The sequence below is a fragment of the Mercenaria mercenaria genome, unplaced genomic scaffold (assembly GCF_021730395.1).
Source record: "Mercenaria mercenaria strain notata unplaced genomic scaffold, MADL_Memer_1 contig_1643, whole genome shotgun sequence".
In the NCBI taxonomy this organism is placed as follows: Eukaryota; Metazoa; Mollusca; class Bivalvia; order Venerida; family Veneridae; genus Mercenaria; species Mercenaria mercenaria.
Window position 1 is genome coordinate 1 of NW_026459636.1, and position 24,851 is coordinate 24,851.

General features: G+C 34.3%; 2 protein-coding genes across 2 annotated transcripts; both read right to left on the reverse strand.

Moving 5' to 3' along the window:
• Positions 1-1,149: 1,149 nt before the first annotated feature.
• LOC128551762 (uncharacterized) lies at positions 1,150-9,592 on the reverse strand. Its single transcript, XM_053532674.1, has 7 exons — positions 9,525-9,592; positions 8,977-9,127; positions 8,214-8,267; positions 7,338-7,496; positions 5,210-5,338; positions 4,238-4,388; positions 1,150-1,794 (listed from the first exon to the last, which is right to left on the reverse strand). The coding sequence occupies exons 2-7, from the start codon at positions 9,038-9,040 to the stop codon at positions 1,641-1,643; spliced, it is 711 nt and encodes a 236-aa protein (XP_053388649.1). The 5' UTR covers positions 9,041-9,127; positions 9,525-9,592; the 3' UTR covers positions 1,150-1,640.
• Positions 9,593-13,029: 3,437 nt separating this feature from the next.
• LOC128551760 (chitin synthase chs-2-like) lies at positions 13,030-20,810 on the reverse strand. Its single transcript, XM_053532673.1, has 6 exons — positions 20,807-20,810; positions 18,105-18,212; positions 16,510-16,713; positions 14,470-14,574; positions 13,789-13,904; positions 13,030-13,035 (listed from the first exon to the last, which is right to left on the reverse strand). The coding sequence occupies exons 1-6, from the start codon at positions 20,808-20,810 to the stop codon at positions 13,030-13,032; spliced, it is 543 nt and encodes a 180-aa protein (XP_053388648.1).
• Positions 20,811-24,851: the final 4,041 nt, after the last annotated feature.

Consider the following 24,851-nt stretch of genomic DNA (forward strand, 5'->3'; position numbering starts at 1 on the left):
AACCTTCCCCAGCTAGTTTTATTCACATGAAATATCAGAAGATAAATGTTTTAAGCACATAACTTTTTAATGTATTTTCTTCCTTTCATATTTGTTCTATCTTACAATGCAATGCGGTGCGAACAATGATCATTTAATGAGGTGCTTATACTTTGCTTTGTATCTTTTAACTAATAGTAAAAGTAAATAAAAGTCAGTTCTTCGTGACTATGCAATGTACAAGACACAGCGAATCATCAAATGTAAACCAATGCAAGTATGAATGGAAAAACATACACAGGCAGGTAATACATGTATATGTATACATCAACAGCTATAAGCAGTACCTTGCAATAAGTTTTCCGAATGGATTAGTGTATACTGTTTGTCAAATATAGACATATTTAATAAAATATAATTGGCCATACCATAATGGTCCGGTAAGTCAGTGATAGAAGCACTCCTGTACTTAAAATCTATTAGTTTCTCCCGTGAACAAAACGTTCATGAAAAATGAATGTTGTTGCCTCTTACCCTACAACTGCCAGTTTCCATTTGTCGAACTTGAAATGGTGATGAAATAAGCATTTTGTTGTTGTTGTTTTACGTTTGACTTTCGTCATTAAAAGTTTGTAAAGCACATTCTTACCGATTTTATTGCTATATGGGATACGTTACTGATTCAGATTCTCGCCATAATCTGTAAACTCCTGTATGCTCTCCTGAGTATATCCGGGTCACTAAAGGTGTTTTAGAATTTGAGTACAGGAATGGACAGTGCAAGGGTATGTTATTTTGCAACTAATGTTGAAAGTTTTGGATGTAGTGTATTTAACTATCATCATGTCAAGTTTAAATCCATTTACAGTATATATTTGTTATCGTGCTAAAAGGGAATTATATACAAAACTTTTAAAAGAGAGATATGTTTCGTGCATATCAAGTTTAATGAAATTTCTAAACGGTTGGTAAAATCAAAAGCTGATTTAGCATTGAACTTCATCCATTGACACTACTGGACTGAAATTCCATGCCGTAGTTGTGCATGTATTTTGAAAAGGGGATGTTTAGATGTTTAGGGGCCCATTTTTTAAAATTTATGTCAATGAACAGTTCCATAAAATTCAATGACATAACTAATGTATTAAAAATAAATTATGGAAGAATCGGTATTACATGTATATCGTAACACTGGCAGTATGGAATATAATTATTGTCAATTTTTAACAAAAACGAGGGTTTTGCGTGTATTGTTGGGGGTGGTTATAATGGTGTGTACGGTAGTGAATTTATCTCCTGACAATATTATATGTAATAGCAATGCATTTCTTGTATCTGTGTTAGGTCCCTATGTTACAAGAGTTATCTGCATGGTAAAATACAGCACGAATAATAGCAGTTTAGCAGGGTTATGTCCTAATGATAAGTTCACTTGTTAGCAATACATTTTTGTAATTTTTGGCCAGATGCCTTGAAAACTATAGGAGGTGTAATCTGGACAAAGATTTCGGGACTGTCTGACGGAAAGACAAGGCGGCAACTGTATGTTCCTCTCATCGACATATTTCCGGAAAACATAAAAAATATCAAGTGAATTTAGATGCATTCGTCATTGAGCTCAGATTATCATTGTCTTGAATGTTACACGCCGACATTTGCTTTCATCTATGCTCATTTGAAACCAATGGTGTAGTTTCGTCAACAATTGAATCTGCTTTATCTTTGGTACGCCACTTTCTGAAAATCCTTTCCTCTGCCTTCCCACTATATTCATGGAATTGCTTACGTTCGGTCTCGTCTAATGTGTGCAAGTCACTGTAACAGGAAATTTAAAAAATGTGGTAATAGATATTTCATTTGTTTATTTATCTCGATGCCGGTTTCAGCCCGCCCACTTAGCTCAATAGGGAGATGAACGCATCGCGAGGGGGCGGGGTGTCATGAGTTCGATCCTCGGTATGTTCTCCGTGACGAGTTTATAAAAGACATTGTGTCTGATATCATTTGTCCCCACCTCTGATTCATGTGGGGAAGTTGACAGTTTTTTGCGGAGAACAGGTTTGTGCTGGTAAAGAATACAGGAACACTGGTTAGGTTAACTGCCCGCCGTTAAATAACTGAAATACTGTGAAAAACGGCGTTAAACCCAAAAATAAGAAAAAGATCGACGCCGGTATTGCGTGTCGATGTAAAGGTTTCATATCTATGAATGTTGCCTCGTACATCAACGCCAATGCCGGGCACTCGAAATATGGTATTAGTGGCTAATAGCTTATATTATCTACCGGCCCCCACCCCTTCTAATAATTGCAACAGTCTTAGAAGAAAGTTCGCTAGAATAGAGCATATAAATCATAACTCTATCTTGAAAACATATCAATCATAACTCTACCTTGAAAACATATCAATCATAACTCTATCTTAAATGTGCTGTGAATTATTTTTACCTAAATTGTTTCGACCGGGTGATAATTTTAATCAATGAAACATTTTAAAACAGTATCGTATTCTCGACAAAAAAGGGTAATGCTTAAGCCTGTTCCAGTCTAAATGAGGGTTAAATGAAGAGGAAATAAGGCCTATAGATTTATTTTATTAAGTATTTAAAAAGCGTTGCATAACTTTCTTCTGTAACAAATAGTAAATACTATCATTAAGTTTAACTACTGGCCTTGCAAACATATCTGAAAACAAGAAATATCTTTAAAAATGATGGTCGGCGAATTGTAATAAGGAAAGAAGTTTATGAATTTTTCATCTAACATTCATCTTTCATCTAACATTTTGCAAAACTAAACACCGCACTTTAACAATTTAAATGGTTCTCTTTTAATTTTTCGCAAAGGTTTCGTAGGGTTGCAATTTTGTTTCGTTTATCCTTAGACGAATAATTACAGCAGTAGTTTGATGAAGATTCATGAACCGGTTCATGAGAATAGGTCATTAAACGTGTTTATATTTTTAGCTAAATTGGTCCCTACCCCCATTTGTAACAAAATAGCAAGAGATCTTACGATATTGTTACACATCGAGTTTGATAAAAATCCATTACATTTTAGTGGTTAATGCGCAGAAAGGCATATCTACTTTTAGCTATAGTGGTCCCTAATAGGGCCCAAGTTCCTATATAAATTAATTTGGAAGAGGACCTTATAATGATGCTCCAGACCAAGTATGACAAAGATCCACCAAGCTGTTCATGAGACGCTGTATAAAGGCATTTCTAGTTTTAGCTCTAGCAGCCCCTAAAAGGGGTTAAATGTCCCAGCTGAACAAAGTTGGCTGCGGGCCTAATAAAGATGCTACAATTCAAGTTTTATTAGAATACATGAGAAAAAATCAATTAAAGGATTTTTTTATTTATTATTTTTATTTATTTCTAAAATAGGCCAACTGATCCCGCTTTAACAAATGCATATTCGCTATTCATGAATCTTTGGACAATGACATCACACCTATAAAAAAGTGAAGGTCAAGCAAAACATACAATTGTAATTATTTCAATATTTCTGTTTCATAAGCAAAGATTGACCGTAGTTATATCACATAGATAAACTGTATGCATCGTACCTTCATTTCAGTGTAATGAGATTCAGTCATTATATAGCACATATATAATAAAACAGATTTCAACTGAGTTCAATATTTGCATACCATACTAAAGAAAGATTTCATATATAATAAATCAGTTAAATAATTTATAACAAATATATCAAAGCAAACAAGTACTCATTTTAATATGCAAACTGAATAAGTCACAAAAGCAAGAAACTTTTTCATATACAGACGACAATTGTAACAAGGAAAATCTTTTAAAAAGCACTTCTCTACATAAAAGACTCTTATCACACCCTTATTCATGTGATACGCAGACCGTATCAGCTCTTTCTTTAATTTGATATATGTTGGTATTTGAACAGGTTTTTATCATATTTATTAAACTTACTTATCATTTTGAGATATATCAATATTCTTGCTAAATATACTGAGCCAAAGTTAGCTTTAAAACTGTGAACAGCGTCGTTTAGGATAAAAGCTTTGTCTACATTTCACTCAGCGTAGCACAATCAACAGAGTGAAAGAAATTGACACTCTCGTCCAATCAGGCAGAGTGTTGCATAAATCTTCCATTTTGATAAATTATCTATAATGCGTTATCAAGTAGTTTGATTTGCTAACTGAAGTCACGTGGCATAGGTAACGAAAACGAATTTAGACGGCGTCGCCGAAAAACATATATTACAACATATTTGTAAACCTGAAATCGAACATCCAACTGCTGTTATATGCGCTGTTACATTTGTAGGGCGTCCTCCCCAAGAAGTGCATCAATGTTGAAATACGATGTACTATCATTGCCAAGAACTGGAGGAGAAGTATGAAGCTGAATAGCACTATCACAACAAAACCTGAAATCAAAAATATGTGTTTCTTTCTTTTTTTGGTGACTTTGTAGGTAACGTTGATTGTAAAGGTTGTAGATGGACCTTTAATTTTATATGCGAACAATTCAAGTGACAAATTGACGCATGTTTTATAATCTACGACCTTCTAGCCGATAGAAATTCATTAGGCTTTTTGTAATTAGCATATGCTGTGAGAATTCCTTTTAACCTAAGTGTAATGTACGTGATCGAATTCAATTCCTCGACCATATATTTCTATTACGAATCAAAGAAGTTTTAAAGGTGCTACATGCTAAAGATAAGTTTGAGCTAGGAGTATCTGGACCCATAAGGTGAAGTAGAAAAAAATATTATTCAAGCATGTCAGCATAGTATCATTGTAGATCTGTACAGAATATCCATAAAGTGAAGTGCGAATATATACAGAATATCCACGTGGTATATTGTCAATCTGTATAGAATAATACCCTATAGTATTGTGTGAATCTGCACAGAACATAAACATAGTATTGTGTGGATCTGTAAAGAATTTCAACATAGTATAGCGTGAATCTGTAAATAATGTCCATATAGTATAGTTTGAATCTGTGCACAGACCAGACTATCCACACAGTATGTTACGAATCTGTTCAGAATATCCAAACACTAAGTATGAATATTTACAGAATGTCAACATAGTAAAATGTGAACATGTACAGAATATCGCCTTAGTGATAGGTGTAATATTTTACAACCAGTCTAAATAAGAGTTGATAAACTAACTGACCCAGAAATAGTAAGTAAATCTGAATGAGAGACATTTCTTTAAACTAAAGCAAACCTACCGACTGGGTTACTCCCGAACACACCGAGTAGTTTTCCTTTATCAGCTAAAGACGAAATCAGGATCAGCCAAAGTATATTAATCATTGCAAAAATTGCCAGCCATCTGTTCCTTAAATGGCGAAGCTTAACTGCAAATAAAACAGTAATTAGGTAAGAAATTCATTCAAATACTGATGATTTATTTATTTATTCTGTTGGGTTTAACGTCGCATCGACACAATCAAAGGTCATATGGCGACTTTCCAGCTTTGATGGGGAGGAAGACCAAGGTGCCACTACGTGCATTATTTCATCACGGGCGGGCACCTGGGTAGAACTACTGACCTTTCGTAAGTCAGCTGGATGGCTTCCTCACATGAAGAATTCAACGCCCCGAGTGGGGCTCGAACCCACAGCGGTGAGCGGCAAATGATTCGAAGTCAGCGACCTTAACCACTCGATCACGGAAACCCCCGAACTACTGATGAAAGACGCAATGTCAGCAATGTAATTTATCACCTCCTTAAATGACGATGTCTTACTGCAAATAAAAGTTTATACAAATGTTAGAAATTCATTCAAATACAGATGAAAGACTCGGACAACGTCAACAATGCATTATGTCATCAGCCAGGCATCTGTTCCCTCAATGACGAAGTCTTACTGCAAATAAGAGATTAAACACGTAAGAAATTTATTCAAATACCGACGAAGGACCCATACAATAATAACTGTCAACAATACATTATATCAACAGCCAGTCACCTGTCAGGTCGCGTAATAAAGCTAATGTACCTCCAACCACTTATCTGTAAGAGGTCGAAATCGTCCAACCCGCCACCCAACCCCTCTCCCGTAAGATTTAAAGATTTAAAATAGGCGATGAATTTCATTCCCTTTTTGAATATGACTATTTTAATGAAATTCGTTTCAACCATCCCTTTTAGTTCAACTAGACGACCTTGACTTTCAAAATTGAGACGAAACGCATTTCACTAATTTGATTTAGTAAGATTTCGTGTATCTTCATTCTCCATAAACTGTTTTAGGTTCATAGTTGTAATAACACATGTGGAACGTTTTATGGCAAATAACATTTGACGATACAAAGTACCATGTTCAACTGCTTAAGCTATTGAAGTTCAAAGAGTATTTTGTTTGCAAGTATTGTCGCCACGTGCATAACTTGATGCGACAATAAATGGAAAATTCGTTCTTCAATAAAGGCCTAATGTCTTACTATTTTAGTTAATCATCCGAATCATAAGCAATGTTTTTGTACGGCCTTGGTGTTGGTTGTATCTTAGATATACTAATATTACTTTTCAATCCCTCCTTCCTCTTTATGATATCTAAAACTCATATGATTATATACGATGTTTGATTTTCCAACTGCCCTTGTCCTAATTCCCACCACATCCATTTTTATTTGTTTTACATCTGTAACTTTTTATTTATATCTCAAATGGATTCTTGGTATCTCGCAAACACCCACCGCCTCCCCTCCCCTATAAACACTGCTACTCCCACTCTCCTCCAAACTTTTATACAATACTCACACTAACTTATATCTTATATTGTGTATTTACTTCCCCAACCCTATTGCGCCCCCACCCCCACAGTCACCTCATTCCCCCACCCCCAATACACACACACACACACACCAATAGATAATTGTTTTTATCTCGCATACTTTCATATAACATTTTGGAATGGTAGGAAGCGTTGTCTTTTCAGACAGCTCGTATTATTTAAACGTATAATTTTATATAGAAAAAACTGGATTGGGCGAGGCGTATGTATTTCCACCAGTGACTCGCAGCTTGGTTGTATTGGAAAGAATCCAGGCCTACTGTATATTTATGGTTTGACGAACTATGTAATTACAAGTTAAACATAGTAAATCAATAAGCCCTGTGCGTCAAATTAGATTTCAGCATATCCCATTATCTTTAGATAATCAGACAGACTGTCTATTATTTAACGAAAGTCGTGTTTAGTATGTGATTAATCACCGACATAATAAACTGTATTCACTAAAATAACATACATGTTCTTAGTTATTGCAAGTGTTCTTTTTTAATTGCCTGTATTTCTTGAAACCTACAAAATGTACATTTGTATTTTATGCGCGTTGCATTAACCTACCTTTCAAATGCTCGTCTGATTCAAATACAGCTGACTGTGGTTGGAGGCATTTCTTTCGGAGATATTCCCAAAAGGCATATACATCAACATTCACATCTTCAAGCTTTGATGTTTCTTGGTTTATAATCAGTCTTTGAATGGCCGCACGCTTCTGTTCCGCTACCAAAACAAGTTGTATATTGAAGATACATCGCTTCTTTAATATTTGTTTTTAAATCTGTTTGCTTTCAAATTAGGGATTGTGCACATAAAGCGTAAAGATCATATTTGACATTCTGGAATGTGCTTACCACTAAACCTAAAAATAAAGTATCAGTGGCAAAGTCTAATTTGTGTATAAAATGAGCTCATGTTGATGTGTTTCTGAATGCAAGGCCTCCTTAAGAATAAAAGCATGGCCCTCTTTACACAAAAGATGCAACTCGTTTGGGCTTTGTACACAAATGTCATAACTTTCCTTATAAGTTCTCTTTTAGTTAATGTAAATATTGCAAAACGTATCCCAGCTTTGATGTTTTGACATTGCATTATGTGTCCCTTTACCATATAAAAGTTTGATAAAGCCTTGCAGAGTTTACTTTTAAATTAAAAAAAAAACTACCCCATAGTATTTAAATGCAAAAATGGTATGTCTTTCGAATCTTAATTATTGGTATAGTGAAATTTAACAAAAATTTAATAAAATAAGAAAAATGTCATCTTCAATTTTAAACGTTTTTCAGAAAGGTAATAGAACCTGTAAAAACATGTTTGAATGCCTAACTAGTAACCAGTAAAGAAACACAATTTGTGGCTTATTCAACCAGTTACAGAAAGGACTAAAATAACAAATTTAAAACTTATAATTAACTGAGAAATTTTAAGGGGAAATATTACCAATCGTTGGTTTCCGTAGTTGGTTTATTCCCTTTAGCAGTCTCTTGATGTGACCTGTAAATATTATGTAATTATTTAAAATAATATGACTTCAATACAATATTCTTCGGTGAAACAAAAAGTGTAGTTAACATTTCACAGAGTATTGTTTCTGGTACATGTATACAATGTTATTTTAGATGTCACTGTTTCAATGCATTGTTAAGGTTATTTTTTCTATTTTAGTCTAAAAGTTAAATGTAGCACATAATCATAAAATCAGATCTTTCGTCCTTATAAAGTAACATGATTATTCGGTTTTTAATTATGTTTTGTATTAGTAGTACAGTCCACCCCTTTTTAGCGAACGTGACGGTAACGTCTAACAGTGTTACGTCAGTTCCGTCTTTGCATTTTAACTGTTGTATTAAAAACCGCCAGGATGTAGAATATTACTTTAAATTATATTATTTGGATCAAAGCCATCAGGCTGAAACGTTAAAGAAATAGAAAAAGAATGAAATCAACTGTCTATAAAAGTAGATTAGACACATTGTTAAAAAAGTTCAGTCTATCATGCAAACGTTACTAATACATATGCTCATACGTGTTTATCCTTTTTAAAGCAAACCTCAAATCTTAAGGTATTTTTGAGCTTTCATATTTCATGTTTAAACAGTTAACTTTCTTTGATCATAAAGTCATATCTGTAGTTTTAAACACCTCGAAATTTTAATCTTAAATTGTTTCACAGAACATACACACTACATTTTGAACATACTACCTTTTTTTGTAATGCCAAGGTCAGTACGAATCTCTTTAATCTTGAGATCTTTAAGAACTTCCATTTCCTGTTGCGTTGATATGTTATTGCGAATGAAATTGTCCTTGTATTCCAACAAAACAAGGCTTTTTAACCAACATTCAATATTTTCCTGAGCGAGAAAAAATATCCTTATTGCATACTTTAGTTGGGTTATATTTTGAAGTACCTGAACTTGTTTCTTTTGACTGCATAAATAGATTTATTTATTTATTGTAAACACAATACAACACTGAACTGTAATCTAATAATTACGATGCATCTTATACATTCCAATACAAAGGTGTGTTACTTATAATGTATATCAGTTATAATATATATTAGATAAAGAAACTGTATTACAGATTCAAATATTATTGTACTAATGTTGGTTAAGATTACCCTGCCACTTAATAGTACTGTCGTTATTTTTATCCCAGGTTCTTTAAATTTGCAAAGGTTCACTCAAACCTAATTGTCGAAACAATGTGGAAGACTTAGTCGTGTGTCATAGTAAATTTCATAGTTACCGGAACATCTACAGGAATCTCATAGTCTTTTAATTGCTGTATTCTTCCCAATAACGCATGTATCTTCCCTTTATCTAAGAAGACACGTAAAAGCAGCATTTAAGTAGGTTGTAGTTTAGATAAGCGAATACAAATGTGTAAGACGATGTGGTCATAATGTCGAGAGAGTACTAGAGATCAATCAGTGACACAAATAATAATCCTACCCTGAATTTATCTGTATGACAAAAGTTAATAGGTACAATGTTGTAACTGTATGGTTAAAAACTTTGTGATAAGTAGTTTCATTGTAATGTTAAATTTTAAGGTAAATACTGAAGAGTGTTTTCTTGTTTTTATATATGATGTTCGATATGATACAAATAATATTATATCTAAATTTCAGCTTAAATAATGGATCTGAATTTATTTTATTAGAAATAAAACATTTTCTGGTATCATACAATATGCATGTATTTGACTTTTTTTGCATTGAGATAAGTTCTTCCCGTAGTAATCCAGGTATAACTGGGGATTAAATATTGATCAATGACTGAATAGGTAGGACTATCTGCAAGAGTGGCTACATGGAAATTAGATAAAAAAAAATAAGAAAATCTTAAAATAACATGCTTCAAAATGATTACATCAAGACTTTAGTATTATATGCGGTCTTAAATGTTATTCATTAGCCACCAATTTTAATATTTTAATTGTTTTTCATAATTTAAAATTTTAGGTACTATCTCTACATAATGCAACCGCCCCATTATACATTATTAATTTTTGGAAAGAATTATGTGGGAAAGAACAATACAAATAAGAACAAAGTAAAGTATTTGTTCCACCCTTCTGAAGCTAACTAAGTTAGTTATTTCAAATGCTTATTTTTGCCCTCAATGTGTCTTGATTGTTGACTTTTTCGTCTGTATCAGAACCGTATATAATAGATCGAAATACAAACATTCTGAATTCTAAAGAAAACCAAGTAAACAAATAAGAAATATACTTAAGAAAATACTTAAGTTTGTTATATTGTGCTTAAATAGAAATATCATATTTGCGTCACTGAAATAAGTACTGCAGACAAATACTACTAACCATAGTATGGTTTAGCTATAAATAAATTGTTATAGAAAAAATCAACATTAAATAACGATAATTTTTTTAGAGCGCATACACAGTATTGCAAACATCAATTAACGTTTGATTACATTTACATACAAGACAACTATTTAATCATTTATCTTAATGCATGAAGTATGAGCTCTTTTTATACATACATGTAATAATATCTTATGAATTTAGAAGAGTTTTGATGTATGTGAAGAAAATTACGCGTTCATTATTTATCATTCTAACACGAACTGATTTGTTTTCCTATTAAACAAAGAAGTCTGAAAAGTGTGTGTTATTATGCAACAATTCATTTATCTGACGTCACAATTAGGCTATTACGTCATAGCGTCAAACGTCAGAGCGGCGCGCTAGAAAAGAAACCGACAGAACACGGGCAAATATTTAATGGATATACATAATAATCATCGATAGCGTGTTAGAATCAATATAATATATCTCAAACAGTGATTTGCTCTTGAATAAAATCATTGTTTGTTGTTTAGATTCGTATTATTATATTACGAGGGCGCAGGATTCCTTCGCATCTAAATTCCTTACAATGATTTTATTCAACGACAAATCACTCTTTTGGATATATTATTTCTTAAAGAACAGTGTGTATTACCTCTTATTTATTGAATCTTCATCATCATCATCAGAAAGAGCAGCCTGTGTTCCAAGAGTTTTAGTCTCAACTGATGGTGTGGGATCTGCAGGCACTGTTGTATTAAAGCAACAGCTGGAATCACAAACAATGTCAACGTAAAGCTATTGTTCATTTGTTGATCAAGTAAACATTTGCTAGATATATATTGTTGCTGTGTCCTCTATAGTCTTGATGTCAAATGTTAATTTTTATTTCGATGGTTACGCTGTGTGCTAAATTAAAGTTTTATTTAGTATTAAATACAATACTTTTCTTTATTTTCAAATAATTATTGTACAGAAAACATACCCGGAAGCTCGAGTAAAGTAGAAAATTAACTTACAAGAAAATGTTTTGGAATAATTCCTTGAATTTCCCTTGCCATGTTTTACTGTGATGTATCAGGATTTCCTCTGTACTTTCCCTTGTTCCTACCATTTTAATGAATACAACATGAGCGTGATCATACAACTTTTATAAAGAGCAAAATAAACAAAATATATAATTTATACACGAGTGCAGATTGGCAAAACAAAAGTTGTTACACGAATGAATGGCTCCTGATACAGGTAATAAATGGCTATTCTTACTTCATACAAAAACGGATATACCGTATGCAATAAGTAAAAATACAAATATTGTAAGAACATGTGTAGAGTATCTAAAAACATCTAAAACAAAACAAAAAAAATATACCTTTTTTCAGCAAAATGCAACGTATTCAAAATATGTTTGCAAAACTTACACCGTAAGGAAGTTGACAGTTCTGTGCAGGCCCTTTACGATCTACTTGGTTACCTACTAAAGCCAGGATTTGATTTAAATTGCTGTTTTTCATGTACAATTGCTGTGTTGGAATGCACCAGTCTATTTGAATGAGCTTGTGTCTCAATATTGACCGAATAGAGTTTAGGTCTTCTGACACTACAGAAGGGTGTTATTATTATTTTGTCTCGTTCAATAAAGGAAAAGTCTTTTGATGAAAGTTTTGTACTGCAAGCCAGGAATGACATACCTAAAGACAAATTATTTTACAAATTTTCCTTTAATGCTAATATGGATATTTGTACTCTTGTAAGTAATATTTTGTGATTATCCAGAAACATCTTCATGCTATCGTTTATCTTTTAACACTTAATTATTGTTAAACGTCATTGCAAAGAAATAGGCGTTTGATCAAATAAAACAGTTTAAGTTTCAGTCTTAACATTAAGCCATTTTGTAGTCTTGTGAATTATTTGTTTATTCTCAGCAACATTAATTTGCTTTATTCTAGATAATGAAAATCCTTCATGCAACAACGATTAGGAAATATAGTAATCATTTATTTTAAAACAAACACACTCAAGTTACTCACCTAAACAGCGGTTAGGTAATATATAAACATATTCATTTATATAAACAACGCAAACATTCAAGTGGCTCACCCTGACAGCGGTTAGGTAATATATTCATTTATATAAACAACGCAAACATTCAAGTGACTCACCCTGACAGCGGTTAGATAATTTATTCATTTATATAAACAACGCAAACATTCAAGTGACTCACCCTGACAGCGGTTAGATAATATATTTATTTATATAAACAACGCAAACATTCAAGTGACTCAACCTGACAGCGGTTAGATAATTTATTCATTTATATAAACAACGCAAACACTCAAGTGACTCACCCTGACAGCGGTTAGATAATATATTCATTTATATAAACAACGCAAACATTCAAGTGACTCACCCTGACAGCGGTTAGGTAATATATTTATTTCTATAAACAACGCAAACATTCAAGTGACTCACCCTGACAGCGGTAGTGACTCACCCCAACAGCGGTTAGGTAATGTGTTTATTTATATAAACAACGCAAACATTCGAGTGACTCACCCTGACAGCGGTTAAGTAATATATTGATTTATATAAACAACGCAAACATTCGAGTGAGTCACCCTACCAGCGGTTAGGTAATATATTTATTTATATAAACAACGCAAACATTCGAGTGACTCACCCTAACAGCGGTTAGGTAATATATTCATTTATATAAACAACGCAAACAATCCAAGCCGGTGCCCCACTGTGTTCCTTTGTTTTTTAGTTTTGTCCTAATGTGTTGGCTTTGTGTGTGTGCGCGTGTATGTGTATGTGTGTGTGTGTTTGTGGTGTACGCGTCTGTGTGCTGTGGGTTTCGTTTTGGGGAGGCTGCGTTTTTGGTACGTGGCATTCCCTGTTTGATATTTGTCTTTGTTTTTTGTTTATTTGCTCAACTCAAATGTGTAAAACTTTCAAAACACGTATAACAGTTAATAAAGATACTTTTTATCTTTGGTTAGTTTAAAGATGTAAAGAGTTTAGGAAAACATTATTATAATATGAGCTGCACAATGAGAAAACCAGCATAGTGCATTTGCGATCAGCATGGATCCAGACCAGCCTGCGCACCCAGGCTGGTCTGGATCCATGCTGGTCGCAAACGCACTATGTTGGTTTTCTCATGGTACCGCTCATATATCTTTCTACTCACATATAACTGAACTCTCTGTGAAGTATATAAACAGATCAACGTGAAACATAAACACAACACGAGTTGAAGACTGAAAGTTGCTTCAGGGTTAAAGTTCATTCCGTATTTCAGTCCTCCTAGAAAATAGATAAATCATGTTTTATTCTTAAATCATTAATCAACTAATTTTATATAATAAATACAACATTATAAAATAAAAAACAGCATTTTGTTAGAGCTGTCGGCCATATTAAAAAAATATGGAAATGGATAATCTTTATCTGGAATGCAATTTATATTTCCGACACACCGTAAGTCTATTTGATGACATTTGCAGCGACATATACAAAGACAGAAAATATATTCAATTACCACAGGTCATTTACGGATATGACCTTTACGTCTATTCTTCTTGCTTCTTTTTGGCTCAAATCGTTTTAAAAACATATATATTAATTTTTCAGACAGTGTTGCAAAATTCAATGTAATTTTTTTCTAACATTATGTGCTTACTTTATCTTATAATGAAGGTCAATGTTTTAAATACTAACCTGATTGTAGGTGACTTACAGATACTTACTAGTTTAGAGATATGAGTACAGTGTGTCTTTTCAAACGTCTTAAGCAGTGGTGCATAGCTATCTTGCCGCAAATTCAATTTTAAATATAACAAAAGAAACACATGAGGTGAGCGTCTTTTACCTGAGACGACAAGAATGATTGAACTTGGTGAGATCAGCGTAGCAACCAGCAACAGGACTTGGTACACAAGGAACAAATATGATACACGGAGGTTGTGTTTTCGGACTGAAATGTGGAACGATAGCATGTCTTTTGGGTAAGGTTCTTTACCAAACAAACAAATTTCATAAACAATGTTTTTAGAATACTTTTAAGGTTTGCACTTTTGTACTTTTTGTAAACCTTAAAAATACAACTATCATTTTAGATATATTTTTACAATGTCATTCAGATCTGTAACAAGCTCCAGATTAAATTCCAAATGTTGCTGTACAAAATTAGAGGTACTAAAATTTACCTTTATTTTATTTAAAGACACAGGGTGATTAAATACACGCATAACGATTTTAGCATTTTTGTTATAAATTTATAAAGCCCTGATTGTGCTTGTGTGCCAATTTCTTTTAAGATGTTCTTTTTAGTATAAAGTTTTATCATTAATTTCGACAGATCAATGCTTTGACGAAACAAGTAAAGGAAAATCTTCATATATAACATTTCTGCATCTCCACTTTTTACTCAGTAACCATAGTTTCTTACAGATACTTCCTGTATTTCCACTCTTTAATCAGTAACCATAGATTCTTACAGACACTTACTGTATCTCCACTCTTTAATATATTTTTTTGGTTAGATTTAACGTCGCACCGACACATGATAGGTCATATGGCGACTTTCCAGCTTTAATGATGGAGGAAGACCCCAGGTGCACCTCCGTGCATTATTTCATCACGAGCGGGCACCTGGGTAGAACCACCGACCTTCCGTAAGCCAGCTGGATGGCTTCCTCACATGTGAAATTCAACACCCCGAGTGAGGCTCGAACCAACATCGATGAGGGGCAAGTGATTTGAAGTCAGCGACCTTAACCACTCGGCCACGGAGGCCACCACTCTTTAATCAGTAACCAAAGATTCTTACAGACATGCGTCTCCACTCTTTTATCAGTAACTATAGATTCTTAAAGAACACTTCTTGTATCTCCAGTCTTTTATCAGTAACCATAGATTCTTATAAACAGTTACTGTACCTCAACTCTTTAATCAGGAATAAAAGATTTCTTTTAGACACTTACTATATCTCAGCTCAATAATATCATAGATTCCTACAGACACTTACTGTACCTCCAATCTTCAATCAGTATCCATAGTTTCTTTAGACTAACTGTATCTCCACTCCTTAATCAGTAACCATAGATTCTGACAGACTCTTACTGTATCTCCACTCTTTATTCAGTAATCATACATTCCTAGAGACACTTACTGTACCTCCACTCTTTAATTAGTAACCATACATTCTTACAGACACTTACTGCATCTCAATTCTTTAATCAGTTACCATAGATTCCTACAGACACTTACTGTACCTCCATTCTTTAATCAGTAACCGCAGATTCCTACAGACACGTACTGTACCTCCACTCTTTAACCAGTAACCATATGTTCTTACAGATACTTATGGTACCTCCACTCTTAAATCAGTATCCATAAATTCTTACAGACACTTTCTGAATCTCCACTCTATAATCAGTAACCACAGATTCTTACTGACATTTCCTGTATCTCCACTCTTTAATCAGTATCCATAGATTCCTACAGACACTTACTGTATCTCCACTCTTTAATCAGTAACCATAGCTTCTTACAGATTCCTACTGTATCTCCACTCTTTATTCAGTAACCATAGATTCCTACAGACATTTACTGTACCTCCAATCTTTAATCAGTAACCGTAGATTCTTACAGACACTTACTGTACCTCCACTCTTTAATCAGTAAACATACACTATTACAGACACTAACTGTATCTCCACTCTTTATTCAGTAACCACAGATTCCTACAGACACTTGCTGTACCTCCACTCTTTAATCAGTGTCCATATATTCTTACAGATACTTACTGTACCTACACGCTTTAATCAGTAACCATAGATTCTTACAGTCACTTATTACTGTATCTCTACTCTTTAATCAGTAACCACAGATTCTTACAATCACTTACTGTATCTCCACTCTTTTATCAGTAGCCATAGATTTGCCAACGTTGATGCAATCCAGCGCCTCCGCTGTTTGAAAAACTCATCGAAGTCTTCTGGGCAATGAGTTTTATTCTCGGATGCTGCACAATACTCGATGCGCCAACCGCTTTGGATCTGGCAGTTGCAAAGACATAGTCTTATTAGTCCATAAAAGACAAGAACAAATACTTTTGAAATAAAAATGTATTTAAATACAACATTTCGCTTGCTGGAAATATCAAAAAACCAATACTGTTGCCATTTGAGTAGGCGTAGTCGTGACCTCAGTGGGGCTCGAACCCACGATTCCTGGGCTGAGAGGCCAATACCTAAATCACTAGACCATCACTCCCCATGTTGCTTTCCTTGGTTCATCACTTTACACATTTTACATTTACAGTAAATCACAGACTGTTCACAAAACACGAAATGTATTGACATGTGACTGCATAACTGATTAAATAGCATTATCGTACACACGTGTCATATCTGGCGTATCTATAAGAATGAAATGCAAAATTTCTGTTATAGCAAACAAGGTATGTTACAATATGATAAAGGCCTTTTCTTGTCATACATGTTAAAGTTACATGTTTCTCCCCACTAAGCAATTTTCGAAGCAAACACAAAGAAATGACGTTAAACTTGTTCAGGCTTTAAATAGTGAAGCTGAGAATTTACAGTATTATTCATATAATAGTCCTATGTCGGACGAAACGGCACTAATTGTAGTTTGCCGACACTTTTGAACGATCACATGCAGCAAAAAAAAAAATAACTCGTATTAAAACGGTTGATTGTCATCCTAATACTAAGCCATGATAAAATACTTAACCCAAAGCTATTTCATTCAAATTAGTACAGAATAAATTCTAAAGCACATACAAGGAAGAAACAAAACAAAAGTGTCATGATGGCCTTAGATCGCTAACCTGAGTTTCACAGCTAAAACACGTTTCTTTTGGTATATGGTAATGATTTAACTATTTTGGCAAAAGGTCACACAAGGAAAGATTGTTAAAATATGTTTCTATTCTAAGCTTTGATGGTACCTAAAATCTGGAAATTAGATCCCTCGGAAGCACCTAACATCACTTAAATGAAGTGGAACCATCTAAAACATGTAGAGAGGAACTTACAAGGATGCGACGAGTCAAGTTTGATGATGAATCTTCTAGTGTTTCAAGAGGTTGTTTAAAAGTGTTTCTGTTTGGGGGATGGTAGGGGTGGGGGTGTGGGGGGGGGGGGCTCTGATTGCCCGTAAAATCAATCAAGCAGAACAATTTGATGAATTTTGAGGGAGGGCCTTGCTAGGATGCTACAGACCAAGGTCGGTGTAATTCTAACCAGCGAAGATGTTTAAGTAAACTTTAAATGCCGACAGACTGACGACGGAAGGCGGACATAGGGTGATCACAAAAACTGATTAGATGAGCTAAAAATCAAAACTTCAAAATCCAGTACCAAACTTAATATTACTTGAATAAGACAACCTACGTTTATGAATTATGTCATTACTTACTCATAGCATCAATGGTAACCAGAAATCACGACGTATACTATAAAGTTATGTTCTTACCAATGGCGCAAGTGAAATGGGAAAACGATGGTTTATCACAGTGAAACACTTGGTATACATCTAGAAACATCTGCTGCAGGAAATCACCTGCTGATTCTGTACGGCCTTCTACAAAATAAACAAAAGTGTATGATATCATAATCATATATATAAACAAGTTATCTAAAATAAGTACATGTAAAACTGTGAAAGCCGACATGTTTAGATCTAAATATCCATTCCTAATTGTTATCAATTCTGCTCATTTCCGCTCAAAATCATGGTAACGCAACTTACGCATTTCATTGAATATACTGTTTCTCTGACAGCATACAAGTATTTAACGCATTTTCTGTTTTGTTTTCCGTTTTTTTCTGACAGCACATTTAACGAATCTGCTCGTTTTTTTTCTGGAAGAACATTTAACGATTTACAGTTGGTCAGACAACACATTTAACTAATCTGTTGATTTTCTGACAACACATTAAACGATGAACAGAGGCAATATATCGGCTCAAATACTATGTTGCTTGATTTGGTTTTAAGTGGCATTATGCGCTTCATACTGCACATAGTGTTTTGTTGGTGAATGTTTTGTAAAGGCATTATCGGCAATTTTCGGTTGCTGTGCATTTAAATGTGTTAAATTAATGATAATGACGCATAAGTATTTGAAGTTGATGCTTTAGAAATAAAGAAATCGGACTTATAAAAATTATAGCTCTTTTCTTCGATCTTCTACGCAGTGATCTCCCTTACCTATAGGTAGAGACTTGAAGGGAAGCAACTCCTGCGTGCAGTTTGACTTTCCTTAAAAAGACTGCCCCAGTCAAAATAAAGAAAAGTCATATTTGGATGCTTATTTCATACTGGTAACAGAACGAGTTTGGTGTACTCGTTTAAAAGCTTTTATTTCCTCCACCCTTTGTGCACACACATCTATTTCAGCTGGGTGTTTACTTGAAAAATGCGCAAAATTCCACTTTAATTCAAACAAATTTTATAGATTGTGTAAATTTAAAATATGAAATAGATCTACCAGAATATTCTGGAAAACATTCAGTTAGTTGGCATCGAATGATTTTCTCATTGAAAAGGTCCGTCTTGTTGAAGAACAATACATTACTGGCCCCAGAGAACAGACGATGTGATACAATGATTTATGTAGATCCTTTGCTGCATTAATTGCATTTTCTTCGTTCTGAAAGAAAATAGTACATCAAATTCAGAAAAGAAATAAACAGAGCTTATGTAATCACGATCTGATTTTAGAGATACATTGGACTGTTCAAGAATGCGTATGCCCAAGACGTCCATACACACTTTAAACAGACCAATGCATTTCATATCAGATGGTAATACTACATAACCAAAAAGTAATTCCTTATATCTTCTTTCATACATATTATTTATCTGATTCATTGTTGAATACCTTTAAGGATCAATATCTTTAGAATGACGAAATCGTCAACTAAAGATGACGGTTGGATTTGCAAAACTTCTTACGTCATATTGCACGCAGTTTTCAATACGATATGTCATGTTTTTCTCATGACGACGTGACAAATGTAAACTATTCCCATAGCTAAAGGGGCTTTATATAACGTCTATAATGCTCAAACTTTGGGGTTACACGATTTATTGGGCTAGGAATGCATCACTTGCATATAGTTTCATCCAGGAAACGCATTTTGACTGTAACTATCACAGGCTCAGGAGGCTGCACAAATTAGAGTGTAATATGTATATAAAAGTCTTTCTATTACCAATATAATAGATGATTATAGGTATGGACAGATTTCTCGAAAGCGAAGAGCACTTAAAACACAGCCTCAGAGCCATGCACTTGCAAAGTAGGCCGACAACAAACAGAAGCTGCAACGGAAAAATATTACAGACGGGTTGCTTCAAAAATCCAACAAGTACATTTAGATTTTATTCAAATTAAAGATAGAGGTGGGGATATAGGGTAGACAGGTGTTGAGGGAAGTTGAATGGATGGGGGTAGAGCAAGGATAAATATACAAAGGAAATGCTACGTTCCGCAATCACAGTTGCACTACAATTCTTATTACATATTTTACATTCTCTCAAAATTTTAGAAATTACTAGATATTTGGCAAGCACAGTTGATTTAAATAGGAGACTAATATTCTCTTATCTTGTAAGCCAAATTAAATTTATTTAGGTCTGTGATAAGCACAATAACGAATCCTCTTCGCTGAAAACATCATTACAAAAGCAGTGATCGTTCTGCATCAATGCTCTTAAAAAAAAACGATATGACGTCATAAATGACGTTAAAGATATTGATCACACACATTGACACTATTTACTGTTGTTCATTTGACTACGTAAATGCTAAAAATATACAGTAGTCCGTCCGCGTAGTTTAGTAGGTAAAGCGTTGTTCTACGGGTTGCGGGGTCGTGAGGTTGATCTTCGGGCGGGGCGTATGTTCTCCGTGACTATTTGATAAACGACATTGTGTCTGAAATCATTAGTCCTTCACATCTGATTCATGTGGGGGAGTTGGCAGTTACTTGAGGAGAACAAGTTTGTACTGGTAGTTCTACAGAATCCAGGAACACTGGTTATGATAACTGCCTGTAATACTGCGAAAAACGGCTTTAAACCCAAAATAAAACCAAAAAATTCATACAGCAAACGTTTTAATAGACATACCTCATTATTTTAGCCTTTCTCGAATTTATCGTACTCACTCATATCTACAACATACATGATAACATGTGTGTTTTCAAAAGGCTGAAACCAAAGTCTCCTTTTCCAAGTGTATTCTGTTACTCTGGAATTAAAATAAAAACATTCGATATATTTCAACCAGAATGTGTTTCATACAATTGTTACAATTAAGTTTGTTACAGAGATTTACGCTGATTTAATCTAAGTTTTAGTAATACATTTGTGCGCAGTATTTCCTGTCCTACTCCTACTGCAAGTTATACCCCCTAGTCATTGGTGTGTTATAACCGCCTCATTAGCCTTGTGGTAGAGCGTCTTCTTCGAGTGCTGGAAGTCGTGAGCTCGATTCTCGGCCGCTCGCTTCATACCTGTTCTGTAAAAGTGGTACCAGTAGCTCCCTTGCTTTGCGCTCAGCATTAAAAGGGAAACTGGCACCACTTCTCTCATGATCTGACGGTGATGCATTCAGATCAACTTAGAATAAATTAATATAAACTGTGTTGCAATAAAGTTAAGTGTAGTACTAAAAAGTCCCCGTACCGGTAGCCGCTAAAGTCTAAATGGACCGTTTGGTTATGTTCTTTAATATCTTAATCATGTTGAATAAGTTGTGGAACCTATTTATTCAAAGATGGACGGCACATAAGTGTAACTATTAATGCATTTTTGCATGTCAGTGTCAAATAAGTGATACATGAACTGACCTGAACAAATGACCTCGTTGCTCAGATGCATATTCTTACCCTTACCCTTAAGATATCGTGTTCCGTTGGCGAGTAATCTTGTTGGGAGACTCTTTCAACGGCATCAAGAAAACTGCAAACGCATTAATAGAGATGTACACGCGTAGACCGATGTGAAGATGGACAACGGATTACCGAATAATACCGGGGAGTTTCTCAAAATTATTATTACCAATTTGGGATATTTGAACTTAAACCGTCACCTTGTTACTTTCGTAAATTTTATGTATCAGGTGTCGAAGATTCGGGAAGCATATAGTGTCTTTGAAATAAGCACATACGATTCGCAGAGAAACGAAATGACTGTCCGTTTGCCATTCTGTATGTCTGCGGATGTTGAAATAACTCGTAGCCCGACCCCTTTGTTGCGGTAAAATGCATGTACTGTCTTGTGTGTCTTTGTAGCAGAGAGCAATGAAATATAGAAATTGAATCTGTATGCATTTTTGGTTGTCATAGCTGCACGTGTGCTCAACTCATCATACCGTTTCAACCCTTTTCAAATGAAACTTGGTATACATCATTAACTTAAGGTAGACATAAGCAATTTGTCCTGAAATTGTATGACTTATTATTTGTTCTGAAGTTATGTATAGGCGATATATGAAGGAGAGACTGCTTACAATCGTTACATTTCATAGGATAATTGTCTGTGGTAAATAAATGACACTTTTTCCATGGGGTCGGTGGTAAAAGGTCAAGGTCACTGTGGCCTAGATACTGATAAGTCTTTTTGCCAAATGCATAAACAACGCTTTGGTCTAAAGTCCCCATAAAGCGGTTACAGCTCAATGAACTAAAATTGTTTGGCTGCTATTCTACAGAATGCTTGTCTGTAGCCTGTTTTTAGGTCATTTGATCAAAGGTAACAGCTTTATGCATATGTTTACAGCACATAATAATTGCTTTTGCAAACTGCTCTTGTAAAATCACCATTGTGTTAAGATCTTTTCGCGTGCAGGCAGGTTATGTCAGCATAAAAGCAACTATATCTGTGACTATAACATGACTTCTTACATAGTATTACATCGTTTATCCATAGCTTGCGCTATATGACAGCTTTATATTCAACTCTACATTTTGCATGGCTAAAATTAAATCTTAAAGAAAACAAGTATGAAAATTTATTTCTGATATTACTAATAAAATACCTTTTGAATGGCCTGGTGGTCAACAGTATGAACTATTTGCGCTTGGTTCTTCAGACTTCTGGCAATAGGTTTGACTATTGACCGACGGGTTTACTAGCTTGCGTTTGTCGCACCGCGTACAACAGATTGCTTCACTTCTATATAATTGTACCTTAACTTGGTATAAATCGTACATGTATGAATGTCGCTTTTTCACATATTAGCAGTCTCTTTTGTTCTTACGTTATCCTCATGTTTTTTTTGTTTTTTTTTTGTTTTTGTTTTGTTTTTTGCGTAGTACCCAAATATCAGATTTGCACGCCCGCTTAGCTCAGTAGGGAGAGCGTTGGTCTACGGTTCTTGGGGCCGCGAGTTCGATCCCCGGGCGGGGCGTTTGTTCTCCGTGATGATTTGATAAAAGACATTGTGTCAGAAATCATTCGTCCTCCACCTCTGATAATTCATGTGGGGAAGTTGGCAGTTATTTGACAGGTTAGTACTGGTACAGAATCCAGGAACACTAGTTAGGTTAACTGCCTGCCGTTACATGACTGAAATATTGTTGAAAAACGGCGTTAAACCCAAACCAAAACCGTGAAACAAAAAATCATTTATTTTCTAAAGAAATAGATTTCCATAAATACACTGAACAAATCTTGCCAAGTATTTAGAACTGGCAGCAGTTGCGGGGGCGTTGGCTTAAGCTACAAGTGATTGTTGGAGCCATAGATTTCACCAGCCATGAATTATTTAGGCCTAATGATAACCTTCACGAATTTTATTCAGGGCATAGAAATTACCGCTGTCTTCATACAAAGGTTGTGGTTGCTACCAGTGGTACAAGATATTACACTGACTCAGGTTTTCTTGGTCACCAGATTAACGCAAAAGCATGTAGGCTAATGTGCCAAAATGGTACAGCTGATTTGCACTTTGATACTTCTATATTCTGTAAACTGACAAAATATATCCAAACGGACATCCCGTTGTAACACCTTACTGAGTAATTCAGTTACGCAGGAAACGCAGTCAAAAAAGGCAAATGTGTGAACGATATAACAGAAATCACAGAAGATATAAAGTGTCTGTTGAACATGCATTAGGCCAAATAAAGACATAAATGTGTAAGCTCCGTGTGGCGCAATACCAGTAGGTTGTTGTCTGTTACTGTGAAGAAATGTGCAGCTTCTGTGTGCAGGAGGAGATCCATAGGGCTTATCTTTTAAATGAAGAAAATATATAACATTATTTAGTTATCGATCCTTACTTATTTATTACGGTGATTACTTTGAGAAACTCCCCGGTTTTGGTAGCTAATCCGATGTCCAACTTCACATCGATCTACGTGTGTACATATCTAATGTTACTATTGAGAAAAGGGCACTCGGGTAGTGAAACCATTATCCGTGACAAAATAGTTGTACTATTTCTGAATCGTATTGACTATAGAAAAAAACCCTGAATAACCAATAAAGACATAATCGATATTCCGATAACGTTTTTGTTATCGTTCTCTATTTATAATAACTATTATTTCAAAGTCATTATTTAGTCTCGTTAACTGAAGACGTAGAAAGACTTGAATTTGTGCCAAACATTGACGTAATATGCTTGGGTGTATTTTTAGCACCTATAAATACAAATGCGTATTTCTATTTAATTACATTGTATTTTGCGTATTTCGTAAAAAGACACTATAAAGCAATGGAGGATATAAATCAAGGTACTCAAGGTAAAATAATTAAAATTATTTTTTTAGCAGTAGTAAAATTTCATATCATATAAGTTTTATTATGCTTTATTTTGAAACTGTTGTTTATGTAAAGAATGAAATCTTAAAATATTAAAAATAAATAAAAAAAAAAAAAATAGTTTGAACTTTCGATATTTGTTCTACAATTTATTAAAAATATCTACTTTAAGTTACAAAAGCACAGGTTTAATTGCCGGTTAATCATTCGAAGTACTTAAAACATGTCATAATATCGTTTATATGATATTTATGAAAATGTTTTTTTCGACAGGTATTAATTATATTTTGCTTATTACGACGTACAACATTTAAAGAATTGCCTGTCATACAAGTGTAGTAAATATTAGTACGACAAATGGACAGAACGATATTCAATTCATGTCACATATCAATCAAACGGAAAACAGTTTTCACGTACTTTGTTTTTTCTTATTTTAAA

Coding starts and splice junctions, on each gene's coding strand:
- LOC128551762 (XM_053532674.1), bottom strand. CDS start 9,040: ATGGAAGTTCTTAAAGATCTCAAGATTAAAGAGATTCGTACTGACCTT. Junction 7,497..8,213: donor ACTACGGAAACCAACGATTG/GTAATATTTCCC, acceptor TTGTTTTGGTAG/CGGAACAGAAGCGTGCGGCC. Junction 4,389..5,209: donor GTTCGGGAGTAACCCAGTCG/GTAGGTTTGCTT, acceptor TTTTGATTTCAG/GTTTTGTTGTGATAGTGCTA.
- LOC128551760 (XM_053532673.1), bottom strand. Junction 14,575..16,509: donor GATAAAAGAGTGGAGATACA/GTAAGTGATTGT, acceptor TCCACATTTCAG/TCCGAAAACACAACCTCCGT. Junction 13,905..14,469: donor AATCATTCTTGTCGTCTCAG/GTAAAAGACGCT, acceptor TCTATTTTCTAG/GAGGACTGAAATACGGAATG.